Consider the following 13243-nt stretch of genomic DNA (forward strand, 5'->3'; position numbering starts at 1 on the left):
GGGTCTATCCTTAAGGGCAGATAAGGGAATTACATTTAATTTTGTATTTGTTTGTTTACAATGTGTTATTTGAGTAGTATGTATTATCGTTATTATCATTACCATGATGGTGACGGTGAGTAGTAGTAGTAGTAGTAGTAGTAGTAGTAGTAGTAATAGTAGGCCCGAGCCTAGTAAGAGTACAGTAGTAGAGGTAGTGGCATCTTTGTACATCATTGCAATAAACTCGCTAACAAAAAAAACATAAAAGGCTTTGGCAGCATTTTTAAGTCGTAAACAATTGTTAAATGTATGCAAGCCAGCGTACACTGTTCAACTTTTTCCCCCTTTGATTGATTTACAGGGGGAAATAATAATAATAATTGAATGTCTTGGCCAGATGCTGCCGCTGGATGTCGCTGCTTTTATTTCATCCCGAAAAAAACAGCCGGAAAAGGACGTGGCATATTAACAGCTCACTTCCTGTATTTTGCTGCTGTGTTGACATCACAAATAATCAAAAGTAAGTCCTAAACGGATATCAACCCGGATCTTTTCGGACCACTTTTGAATTGGCAGGTTGGAGTTGTACATGAGGAGCGCCCAGTTGGCGCTCAGCAGCCGGACAGGGAGATGATGGCTGGGCTCGTGTTGATGATTGTCGTTGGGCTTCTGGAGATCTGCGTTAGCGTCTTAGGACACGGGGACAGTCAGCCCTCCTTCACGGATGAAATTCCTTTCAAAATCGCCTGGCCCGGGGCTGAATTCACACTGGTATGGTTTACTTGGTGTCGCTTTTCAAGCGTTGTTGTTAACAAAATGCGTGCTTTAACCTGAGCTCTCTATCTGTGTATGTCAGCCCACTACAGGCGCACTTTACAAGGAAGACAACTTTGTCATTATGACAACATTAGAGAAGGAGAAATACAAATGCCTCCTACCTTCGTTGACATCTGGAGAAGAGGTAATGGTTGCATTAATCACTTTGTTCCTTGATTACACACCTTACACAGCTCACTCTAGTGGTACGCAAGAATTAGATTTTTTTTTTTTAACAACGACAGTGAAGATAAGTTCAAGTTTAATTCAATTATATTTTCATTTAGTCTTTTACAACTCTTTATTTACAAACATTTTTAAAGGTGCAATTTTTATTTAGGCAGTGGATACTTTTGCCGCGACCTGCAACTCACCTGCTAGTGCTGTTTTGCCGTGAACGGCTCTGATTGGTCAATTGCCAAACCAGTCATGCACCGAACCCTAACCATTAACCTCAGCGCAGGGTTATCAGGCAGCAGGACACACTTTGCGTCAAAAAAATTGTAGTAGAAAAAAATGTACAGAGTGGGATTTGAACTCGTGACCCAGTACTTTCCGGGCGACTGCGCTAATCACTCGGCCACAAGGTTTTTCATTTGGCACAGAAATGTTACTTGTAGTTGTCACATTATTCACGGCTAAATAGCGCTGGGCGGCAAGTCAGGGCAAAATATCCACTTCATTTTATTTGACTTTTATTTTAATAAAATTGTTCAGTTTTTTTTAAACATATGTGCACAGGCCAAAGCCATAGTCTGATTTTAAAAAAGTCCCTCTGCCCCCATTTTGTGCCATCTTGCTGTTAAATAAAGAACTATGTTGAAGTGAGGGGAGGAGCCTCATTTTCTCAGGCCCTGTCTTGTAAAAATATAGTGCTAGTGCATTACTGCCATCTTGTGGTCTCTAGGCATTTATACACCTTTTTGGGAAGGTGTCGATGACGTGTGGATTTTCACTATTAGGGTCAGGGCTCAGTACTCTGTACTGTACAGCATAGCATAAATCTTGCAGCACAGTGGTTGGTGCTTCCATCTTCCTCACATTCCACAGGCCGCGGGTTTGAATCTCAGCTCAGGCCTCCTGTGTGAAATGTTAACAGGTCAGAATGATTACCATTGTAAGCTCATGCGAATTCATTTGTCTTATTTCGGCTCATTTGACTTTCCTGACTTTAGGACTATGATAAGGAGTACAGCGGACCAAATCCATCACAACTTCTGGAGCCTCTGTTCAAACGAAGCAGCTGCTCATATAGAGTAAGCTTTATCATCCTCTCACTTTTGCTTTTGTCTGATTACACCAGCGGAGTATATGCAAGGTTGGTAGTGTGTAACTAAAAGCTTTTTTCATCATTGGCTGGCAGATTGAATCCTACTGGACATATGAAGTATGTCATGGAAAACATGTAAGGCAGTATCATGAAGAGAAGGAGACGGGTCAGGTTGGTGTTCACAGAAGAGCCTGAATGTAAAGCTAACACTGTTTTGAGAGTTTAATAATAATACTGATGATGTGTGTATCAACAGAAAATACGTGTTCAGGAATACTTCTTGGGAAATTTAGGAGGGAAAAGAAAAAGTAAAGAAATGGGTATGTTTTATTTTCATTCTCTAAAAGTATTTAAAAATGAGATTAGAAAAAAATCTAATCCAGAAATGTGAACGGTGTATTAATCATAATGTGTTCTAATTTTACTCCCTGAAGGCAAATTCATTTCTCCCTATGTTATATATTTTGCAAATGCTTAAGCCTTGGTATGCATCATTTGTTTCATTGTGCTAATATAAAATTCTCATGTCAGCTAAAGTTGAAGAGACAGACGCGGCTCAGTCAGCACCTGAAACCGTAAGTAAGATTGACAAATTGAACAGTCCCTCCATTTGCCGCTATAAATGTGACTCCTATCGTACGTGTTGTCTTGTAGGTGCTGTCTAAGAACATAGAAGGTCAGCTGACTCCTTATTACTCACTGAAGATGGGAAACGGAACACCTTGCCTGCTGAAGCATAACGAGCCCCGCTCCGCGTCCGTGCTGTACGTGTGTCACCCGGAGGCCAAACATGAGATCCTGTCCATCGCCGAGGTCACCACCTGCGAATATGAAGCGGTGGTGCTGACCCCCCTGCTCTGCGCGCACCCGAAATACAGGTGGAAACTCTCAAAACTACTATTCATCATCTCACACAACGCGGGTACAGCAGATTATTTATGTGATGCGCAGGTTCAAGTCGTCCCCGGTGAACGCCATCTTCTGCCAAGCCCTGGCTGGCTCGCCGCTGCGGCCTCAGCGACTCGCCCAGCTTGATGAGGAGCAGCTCAAGCCTCCTTTCAGCACCACTGCAGAGCACAGAGAGGTCAGCTGTTCACCAGTCTTGTATCAAGGGCCTGAAAGCAATGGTTGGGGTCAAGTACTAGTGAAAATAAATGGTTGAGGTCAAAGCTACTGTGTAGAATGTTCCTCATTCACTGTCCTTGAGTATTCAAAGTAATTGGCTCATATTACATGCATTGGAATTCGGGGTGTGCCCCAAAAAATCGATTCACATAATAATCGCGATTCTTTTTTTACTAGGATTCAGAATCAATATAAAATGTCCCAAATTGATTTTATTAATTGATTTAATTCTGTATTGCCCTCTTGAGTGGTAGCGTTGTGCGTGTTGTACACTACTTGGCCACTTTGGGGCAATGTTGTTCCGCTCATTCCAGAGCCGTATATGGAGAGAGTTTGGTCAACTCTGTTTCAGCATGTTAACAAGATGGCGTCACAGCGTGATTGGTCACATGACATATGGACGCCATCTTGTTACCCTGCTGAAACCGAGTTGGCCTAAAAGGTTACGATCAAGTCATGCCAATACAAGTTGTTTGGTTTTTGTTTTGTTTTTCAGTGTAGAAAGGGCCTATGCCCGTGTGTTAGGGATAAATGATATTAGGCATTTTAACAAGATACACCAATCCGACGTCGGCCAAATGTAACCGACGCCTACCCCCTGTGGCGTCGGCCCAGACGTTAGCACATCGCGTAAAAAAATGACGTAAATACACACCGCACCAACCTAGACTATTACGCACCTTCAGCGCATGCGTGAGAAGTAATTCCCCTCCATACCATCGGCGGCGGTTGTCATTATTCCTAAAGGCAACCGGAAACCTCTTTACGGGGGCGGGATATAAAAACACAAACGATGCATACCGGTCACTTTTACTAATTACAAACAGTTGCTATACTTCTCAAATATAAAAGTAAATCCTACTTGCTACATCCAGTCGCGTCCCCATGTCATGCCATAGTTGGGCTTTCATACTGTAACGCCGTTGGTTGGGATTTCACCCTTGTATTGATCTTAACAAGCGCTACTGTTGGCCGTAGCCGCCGGCGGGAAATTAGAATACAAATCACGAGGGGCTAGCAGAAAAAAGCCAAGAACACACGCAACCAGCCCGCACGTAACGTCTCTCCCCTCTGCGAGACCTGTGTTGCGTTTACTAACAGTTGGATATAAGAGTGCTAAACAGAAATGGCAACACCGGAACACACTTCAGTGTTTCCCACACCATGTTAATACTTGGGCGGGCCACCCAAGTAAACTGGCCACCACCCAAGTAGATTTCAAGAAAATGTAATGAAAATATATAAAAACATGACCAGATATACCGCATGTAACATCAGTTCGCCGTCACACACGTGGATCATGAGGTTAGAGGAGACGCAAGTAGCAGGACTGTAGAAAAAGGCACTTTCCTTACAATTAAAAACTTAATTAACTCATTCACTGCCATTGACGGCTATAGATTCATTTGAACTATTTCTATTGGTTTAACATTTTTCCCCATTTTTGTTAACAAGAGTATGAAAACCTAGAATTTTTTTATTGTACATTTAGAACAGATATAAAATGTCTGATTAATCATGAGTTAACTAGTTAATCTATGCGATTAATGACGATTAAAAAATGTAATCGACTGACACCCCTAATTTTTAGTAACTCCAATAGTTAACTCACGATTAATCACAAATTTTCTGTTATAAATGTACAATAAAAAAAATGTCCTAGGTTTTCATACTCTTGTTAACAAAAGTGGAAAACATTTAAAAATGTTTACATCTATAGCCGTCAATGGCAGTGAATGAGTTAATGTAAAAAAAAAAAAAAAAAAACGTGACACTAATGTCTCCATTTGTCATCCCGTCTTGCAAAGCAGACTGGAGTAAATCATGATTCTTTGCACATGTATAGGTTGAAGCAGAAATCATTTTCAATCAAATCATGTTGAATTGAAAATCGTTCTGAATCAGATCCAAAAATCAAAATTGAATCAAATTGTGAGGCAGTAAAAGATTCCCACCCCTAATTGGAATTTTGAAGTAATGAAGATGATCAGGGGAAACCTATCAGAATTCAAACTAAAGACCAAACAATGATTGGAATGTCTTTTTTTTATTTTATTTATATATATTTTTTTTAAATGTCTTTATTGACGGCTTTGTGCTGTGGTTACAGCAGGATACGCCACCAACGAGAGAGGAAGCCTTCACTTCCACACACAAACCCATCGCCGTGGGCGGGCAGGCGCAGGTGGCTGTGGGCACCACCCACATATCACGCCTGACGGACGAGCAGCTCGTCAAAGAGTTCCTCAGCGGCTCCTACTGTTTGCACGGGGTGAGGCATCGTCAGCCGAGCTCGACGGGATTCATTCAGAGGCGCCAAATGTTCCGATGTGTGTTTCAGGGGGTCGGATGGTGGAAATATGAATTCTGTTACGGGAAACACGTCCATCAGTACCACGAGGTGAGGATGTAACTGGTCGCGTTTGACTGATCCAGTTTGCACTGAGTTGATATCGCTTTGGTGTTTCAGGATAAGGAGCAACCGAAGAACATTGTGGTGGTTGGTAGCTGGAATGCCGAGGAGCACACCGAGTGGTCCAACAAGAACGTGGCTCGATCTTACCAGCTAAAAGACAGCGGAGCGCAGAAAGTCAAGTCTGTACTCCATGCACACTGATCCTCAATCAATAGCAAGCCCTGTTATCCATGTCGACCTTTTTCATGCCTCTCTGCAGGCTGGTCTCCCATTTCTACGGCCATGGAGACGTGTGCGATCTGACGGGAAAGCCCCGCCAAGTTATTGTCAAATTGAAGTATGTCAACAGTTGTGTCAGTTGATTGAATACGAACCTGAAGTTTCCGTAGTGACTCCCTCTTCCTGCTCTTCCATCAGATGTAAAGAGTCCGAGTCTCCACATGCGGTCACTGTCTATATGCTGGAACCTCAGACGTGCCAATACGTCCTCGGAGTAAGTATACCGTACTCATCAAGCCGTTAATCGCCTTTGTACATTTTCTATGCTACTTAACTCCTTCACTGCCATTGACGGTTATAGACGTCAAAAAATCATTTGAACTATTTCTATTAGTTGAACTTTTTTTTTTCTACTTTTGTTAAAGAGTATGAAAACCAAGATTTTTTTATTGTACATTTAGAACAGATATAAAATGTGTGATTAATCGTGAGTGTTGACGTTATGCGATTAATTAAGAGTAAAAATGTTAATCGCCTGACGCCCCTAATTTTTAATAATCATCTCGTCAGGCGATTAAAATTTGAAATTGTAATTAATCGCATGACTTCACTAGTTAACTCACGATTAATCACAAATTTTATATCTGTTCTAAATGTATATTTTCATACTATTGTTAACAAAAGTGGAAAAAAAATGTTAAACTAATGGGAATAGTTCAAATGAATTTTTGACGTTTATAGCCGTCAATGGCAGTGAATGAGTTAATAAAAAACATTTCGCTTGATGTGTCCGTTTGACAGGAAATTGTATTGTGGATTATTACATTACAGTTTCCTTAACCACATGAAATCCATTTTGTTGTCTCAGGTTGAATCTTCAGTCATATGCAGGATTCTCGACTCGGCAGATGAACACGGACTTCTGTCTATCTCCAGCTAAAAGGCCCGAAGATGAGTACAAGCGGAGAAGCCCAAGTGAGACAGCAGTGAAAAAAGGACAGAGAGACAGACCAATGGTCATGACTCATGATGCAAAACTTAAGACCAAGAAAAGTTCAAACTGTGGTGATCTTGAGCTGGACTTGAGGTTGCTGAAGAGATGATCCAGATGTCCTCATCGATCAAACCACGTCACTGTCGCACCTAGCTGGGTTTGTAGCTTAATTATTATTTTTTAATCACTCAAGAATGGAGATTTACTCTCCATATTTCATATTATTGCTGAAAAGATTTTATAATGTATAAAATCCTGATTTACTGTGTGTGTATGTGTGAGAGCAAGCGATCGCAAATGGTTGGTGGATACTTTGTCTTAAATTTTGCAACAGTGAGAAAGTGTGCTTTATTCATGTTATTAAGGGTGAGTGTAACTTATGCATCAGTAAATGCAAATGCAAGTTTGATTAAAATTTTCTTTATAACTTTATGGCGCATTCTGAATTTTGTTTAAGGGGTATTTTAAAATGGGAGCTCACTAGGAACTTGATGGTCTTTGTCATCACAGGGACAAAACCAATACGCTTGTGTGAAACATTTTGAGTTGCATTGGTATGTATGTAAAACGATCCCTAGTCCCATTTTTAAAACCCTCCTACTAGCAAGACAACGCAAGCAAATGGAGACTGCGCGTTTCTACAGGTCTTACTTTGATCCATTCATTTTCTTCCACGAACCGCTTCAGAATGGTACATAAGTGTGCCCTTCCACAAACGTCACAATCAATATCATTTACCAAGGTCCTCTCTACTATGAATTAGGCTAACAGTTAGCACATTCTTTACTTTACCTTCGTACTTACCGATGAATTGCTCGTGGACAACTGCGTACCCTTTCTTTTTTCCGTCGGCAAAGGTGTGCGGGGTATCGTGTTTCTAGCAGTAGAAAGGATGGACCGGAAGTCGATATACACAACGATCCCTTAGCTTCCAAGTTTTGTGAAAAAAGGTCCTTTGGGGAGGAAAAAAGTTTTTTTTCTTATTTCTTTTTTTTCTTATTTTTTGGGGAATCATTGATATATATATATTTTTTTTTTTGGGGGGGGGGGTACTTTTATGGATTTGTTTTCGGTTCTTCAGATTTGTTTTCTGTTTTTCATATATAAATATATATGGATTTTTTTTAGATCAGTTTTTCTGAATATTGTTTTGTTTTACTGAATGTTTTGAACTTTTTCAGATTTTTTAATGACAGAAAAAAATCTGATAAATATTCATAAAATAGAAAGTTTATTCCATAAACATATCATTAAAATTAAACAAAAGTCAGAAAAACATTAAGGCTTTTTTTTCCCCAAGTAAATGCAATGAAATTAATTCGAACTACGAAAGCAAAGCCGCACAGCATTTGCCAGACATTTATTAGGTTAAAAAGTGTGCATGGGGTTTACAAATAAATCCTCGAAATCCTTGTAGCAGCACGTGCATGTGCAACACAGCAGGTAGATTTTTAGGAACATTACTAAGTACTCGAAAAGTCATAAACAGTGAAAAACCTTTCAATTCCAAGTTTTTACATTCATTTTCTATGCCACTTGTCAAATACATTGTCATTATGATGAGTAGCCTGTTAATCAGGCTGACACAGACCAAACAATCACACATTTTTACAGCCAATTTAGAGTCTTCAATCAACTCTGTTCTGGGAATGGGGTTCATAAAATGAATGACAAAAGTCAAGTTACTATAGTGCTTATATTAGAGTTTTGTTTTTTTCAAATACTGCATATATATTGTAGTAGCAGAAGCAGTAGTGATCAATATGGTTTCAGATTTGCAATGGTCACCTTGCCAACATTGATTGGCTGCCTCGTCTCTCTCACCCATTCAGCCCAGAGTGTGAAGCAAAAAAGTGAGCCCCCATAATGATAGTAAAAGCATTGCATTTTCGACCGTGGAGACGGCACTTCATTACCAAGCCATCCAATTACTGTGTGAATCTGTATTTGTTCTGCATGCAGTGGACACCTCGCCAAAAGGAAAATTTAGACACATTTTTTAAGAAATCGTCGCTGTTGGGCGGAATCCTTGCATCTCCAAAATCAAAATAATTTCTCAAGGGGGAAAAAAAACGCCATCTTGCTTGAGTTACCATCAACAAAAAAAAAACACAGCACCACCCTAAAATCGTGTTCATGTTGCTAAAAAAAATTATATTGTCATGTGATTAAAATCAGACAATTCGCCGTCACCAATTATTATAGTCTGTGCCAACCAGACTAAAAATCTTCAAAACAAGTACAGTACTTCACTAAAGAAAATCACTCTGTATACATTATCTTCCACAAACATCTGCACACGTACTTTCCTGGCTGACCAGTTCTTTCTGCACCGAAGCATTAGTGAAGCACATGTGCTCAAATATATGGAACCTAACTATTTTCAGTAATTATTGTCTAAAAAAATTAATTAAAAAAAACGAAATGAAAAAGTCTAGAGGTGAAAAAATACCGCACAGCTCTAGCATGGTTTTAAGATACTTACAATATGTTTACATGGTAGTCAATAACCCTTCCAAAACCTGAATGTTGGCATGGAAATGTGCAAAAACCAGTGTATGCTCGAATAAGACCCCTGGGTTACCCCTTTTTTAAAATGAGTATTTAGTTATATAGACGCGATCAGGGTACTTGTACTTCCGTTAAACGTAAAAAATGCTCTGAAGTCTGTACACTATAGACTAGTACACTGAGAGTGCCTATTTTCAGAGTCAAAGTGTGCTGTGATCCCATTTATTGAAAAACGCAAGTTAGCAACACAGCCATGATGCAGCTTTTGCTCTCCGACTGTAGCTACAGCTGTTAAATTAGCTATAATAGCTAGTAAATAGCTTATACCAAATAGCTTAACGTTAAAGTACATACAACAACTCGGCTCAGTAGTAATTTACTCGCTAGTCCGCCCCACACAGCTAGTTAAGTTCAGCAAGCCGTTTCTATCCCCGGTCAAGCCATAACCCTCGCATATTGCTAGTACCATTTCCATCTTCTACTGCCCGACGCACTGGCGCACCATGTAGCCAGTCGGAGCGCCTAGTACTAGCGCTTTTGGTGCGCTCTGAATTTACGAACGGCAAATTTGCACTGAGTTTTCAAATGGTCGGAGTGAACCAGTGAGTGTATTTCCAAACGCGCCACTTGTATGTACGGCGGCCATCTTACCTTTCCACTCACGAAACAAGCCTAACTTGATTGTAGTGATTTCTCTGTGGCGTTTTGACGTCGTCTTCTGTTTCTATGGCAAAAAATGCCACAGTGTGTAGCTATAAACACATACGTGTAAATATAAGGCGCGCAAACCGTCGGAAATACACAAATAGAGGTAAACAAACATGGTGACGCAGCACGGAACATTTTTAGAGCGAGGAGGAAACGGAGTACTTAATCTGTGTGGCGAGTGACATAAATATAATGTATTTTATGGACTGTAGAGACTTAAAAGCGGAAATGACGTCTATTTGCGTAATGACGTCCGTGCGTCGTTGTTTAGATCAGGAAAACTCTGTCCGCTCACATGTTTCAGAAACCGTCATTTTGACTTTAACCCGAATATTGGCTGCATGTAAACGTAGCACTGATTCTAAATATGTTCAGACAGAGGGGACGGGGATCTGTTGCACAGAGGTGCTCTCAAAGTCCTGCAGGGCGTCCTGGTGAGTGTGGTAGTGCATGGCCACGTAGGACTTGGCGAAGGCGAACGTCTGCGAGCTGGCGGGTTGGAGGCTGGTGGGCGAGCTGGGCCCGGCAGAAGGACTGCTGTTGTAAATACTGTAGTAGGGCTCGATGCGCGTGTTGATGGGCGTGGACGTGCTGGCGGGGCGAGGCCTCCGCGCGCCCCTGGGACTGGCGGCGGCGCACTCTCTGGACTGACTGGGCCCGCACGCCTGGTCCACCAGCCTCCTCTGCGCCTTGGGCGAGAGCACGTACGCCGAGTTGGTCTCGTGGTGCGAGGATTTATTCCGGTTGACTTCCAGGCTGCCCTTGCCCATGGCGTGCAAGCGGGTCTTGTGCTTGCAGCACAGCAGTCCCAGCGCGACCCAGTGCACGCAGCAGAGCACGCGGCGGCGCAGGCCGGCACTGTTACGCGAGTACACGAAGGGATTGATGCCCGACTTGAGGAAGATGAGGACAAAGCCGCACAGTTCAAACTGGTAATGTGCGAAGTTGCTCTCTGGCGACAGGACGTCCTGCGCCAAGGAGATCCCCATCGGCAGGCAGCACAGCAGCACTGAGAACACGATGACCACGCAGGTGACAACAGCTTTGGAGTCCTTGGCGGTGGCCAAGTTGACTGTGGAGACCAGCTGGCAACAGGTGGCGCCCTGGGCTGCCCCCGGGACCACCGCTTGCTTGGTCCTGTTGGCGTAAGAGTGCGTCTGAACGTTTTGTAACTTGTTATACATCTGATTACGGTACAAGGGGTTCTGACCCCTACACTGCGCCCCCTCAAAGCCTGTGGCTGCTAGAGGTGGCGGGGGCGGGGTGCACGTGGCCGCCACGGTGATAATGGGACACTTCCTGACTTGCGCGTTCTTCCTCAAGGTCTGGGCGATCATCAGATAGGATACGAATACTACGGCCACGCAAAAAGCAAAGTCTGCAAGGTATGCGTACAGCACCAACCTGGCCCTCCCCCCTCCTAGACCAAAGTGGGGTAAGCAGGGTCCGTCCCTGCGCGGGTACGCCCGCATGGTGAGCAGGGCCGCCATGGTGAAACTGGACGTCCATAGCAGGGCGGTGAGGGCCAGGGTGCAGGGGAACGAGGCGGTGCGGTTGGGCTGCTGGCCCAGGACCATGCGTAGCCGGTGCAGGGCGATGACCGCCACTGTCTCCAGCGACATGATGATGAAGCCCGAGCTGGTCAGGTGGAAAGCGAAGCAGAAGCTCTTGGACACGCCGTCCACGCCGCCCGCATCCAGGTAGAGCACCAAGGCAAACATTGGAGCCGTCACACAGCAAATAAACAAATCACAGAAGGACAGGTTGAGGATCATGAAGTCGAAGTTGGTGCGGAACTTGCGGAAGGCCGGGTCGAAGAAGGACAGGAACACCACCAGGTTCCCGTAGGAGCCCAGGCAGAAGATGAAGACGAGGAGGAGGGAGCAAAAGGTCAAGGTGGCCGTGTGGACGACCGCCCAAACTGGGGGGCTGTGTGACGCCTGGCTGCCATTTAAGTGCACTTGCTTGGGCACACCCGCCAGCTCTGATGGCGTCTCCGTGCTGTTCATCATATTATTAGCCGCCCACCGTTAAAGTGGCAAACATTATTCCTCTGAAAAGGAGGACGCAGATGCCACCATTGCTGCCTCCTAAAAGAGACAAACGAATTAGCAATGTTTGCTCACTAAAAATCTGATTTCATGCTGATTAGTGGAGCGATGAAAAACGATGCGCGTGCACAAACACGTGACGTAAAATTTTCGTGCACGTATCATTTTCTTGAGAGCTCAAATATATACAAATCTTACCGTCTTTAGTCATTCCTTCGCAGATCATTATTTAACAAAGCCCATCTTCGCTTTTAGAAAGCAGCTGCGGTCCGTGAACGCACCGCAGCTTCGAAGGGAAAAAGATCCATTTAAACGCCATTTCGAAACACAGACAATAAATGCATCTCGTCGTCTTCGTTGCAATCCGAGGCGTGCGTGCACCGAGCAAATTCAACCATTTGTTAGTTGCGGGGAGGTTTCTCGTGTTCTTAACGATGTCTCCATTCTTTTTACACAGGAGCCACCCGACGTGCGCTGGTTAAAAAAACACACGCACACACGCACACACAAAAACATGAAGTCACAGCGACGCATGCGAACGAGAGCAGCAAGCACTGCATTCAACTAGTCGTGTATTGGAAAAATATTTTCATGCTTAATTTTTATAGCATTAATTTAGAAATAGGATTATTATTTTGGTTGTCGTTTGCAGCGCAGCTAGCGCAGTGGTGTAAAACATGTTGACTGCGGGCCAGAACTGACCCATCGCGAGGTCCAATCCGGTAGGTGAGGACAGAACACAAACCAGTTTTTCACTAAAATTAACTGTTGTTGCTAATTTAGGCTGCTGGAGAGCGCACTTGCAAACCACATAAATGGCATTCTGAAATTCGGTTGTTACTCAGGATTTGTTGCAATTCATTTGTGCACCTTTTCATTTATACTAATTTCAGATTACTCCGCAATACAATAATAAATGGGAATATTTGCACACAAAATCCCAAACAAAATGTTTTGATCTGTCATTATTGATATTTTATTAGGTCAGGGACATATGCTAATGCCAACTTGAGATCAAATTTGGATGAACTTGACCTCTGAAATTAATTGGGCTTGACACACCTGATCTAGCGTAACCTTGAATATTGATTGTACTTTACCTTTTAACCCATTCTGTGCTCTGGTAAAGGTCATTAGTGACCAAATATAAT

At 42.9% G+C, this 13243-nt stretch overlaps 2 protein-coding genes across 3 annotated transcripts; one reads left to right on the forward strand and one right to left on the reverse strand.

Moving 5' to 3' along the window:
• Positions 1 to 433: 433 nt before the first annotated feature.
• On the forward strand, positions 434 to 7254 carry erlec1 (endoplasmic reticulum lectin 1). Of its 2 annotated transcripts, none has more exons than XM_086093891.1 (14): positions 434 to 753; positions 839 to 943; positions 1974 to 2054; positions 2162 to 2239; positions 2325 to 2388; positions 2600 to 2643; positions 2723 to 2946; positions 3020 to 3152; positions 5307 to 5465; positions 5535 to 5594; positions 5664 to 5788; positions 5869 to 5946; positions 6027 to 6102; positions 6697 to 7254. In XM_086093891.1, exons 1-14 carry the CDS (start codon positions 613 to 615, stop codon positions 6766 to 6768), a joined length of 1440 nt encoding a protein of 479 aa, XP_085950017.1. In that variant the 5' UTR covers positions 434 to 612; the 3' UTR covers positions 6769 to 7254. The 2 variants fall into 2 exon arrangements, with proteins under 2 accessions (XP_085950017.1, XP_085950016.1); XM_086093890.1 differs by having other exon boundaries at positions 435 to 753; positions 5304 to 5465.
• Positions 7255 to 8167: 913 nt separating this feature from the next.
• gpr75 (G protein-coupled receptor 75) lies at positions 8168 to 12652 on the reverse strand. Its single transcript, XM_086093898.1, has 2 exons — positions 12291 to 12652; positions 8168 to 12131 (listed from the first exon to the last, which is right to left on the reverse strand). The coding sequence occupies exon 2, from the start codon at positions 12051 to 12053 to the stop codon at positions 10413 to 10415; it is 1641 nt and encodes a 546-aa protein (XP_085950024.1). The 5' UTR covers positions 12054 to 12131; positions 12291 to 12652; the 3' UTR covers positions 8168 to 10412.
• Positions 12653 to 13243: the final 591 nt, after the last annotated feature.

This window comes from Leptonotus elevatus, chromosome 13 (genome assembly GCF_054856555.1).
Source record: "Leptonotus elevatus isolate MCC_2025b chromosome 13, RoL_Lele_1.0, whole genome shotgun sequence".
Classification (NCBI taxonomy): domain Eukaryota; kingdom Metazoa; phylum Chordata; class Actinopteri; order Syngnathiformes; family Syngnathidae; genus Leptonotus; species Leptonotus elevatus.

Coding starts and splice junctions, on each gene's coding strand:
- gpr75 (XM_086093898.1), bottom strand. CDS start 12,053: ATGATGAACAGCACGGAGACGCCATCAGAGCTGGCGGGTGTGCCCAAG.
- erlec1 (XM_086093890.1), top strand. CDS start 613: ATGATGGCTGGGCTCGTGTTGATGATTGTCGTTGGGCTTCTGGAGATC. Junction 754..838: donor CCGGGGCTGAATTCACACTG/GTATGGTTTACT, acceptor TGTGTATGTCAG/CCCACTACAGGCGCACTTTA. Junction 5,947..6,026: donor CAAGTTATTGTCAAATTGAA/GTATGTCAACAG, acceptor CTCTTCCATCAG/ATGTAAAGAGTCCGAGTCTC.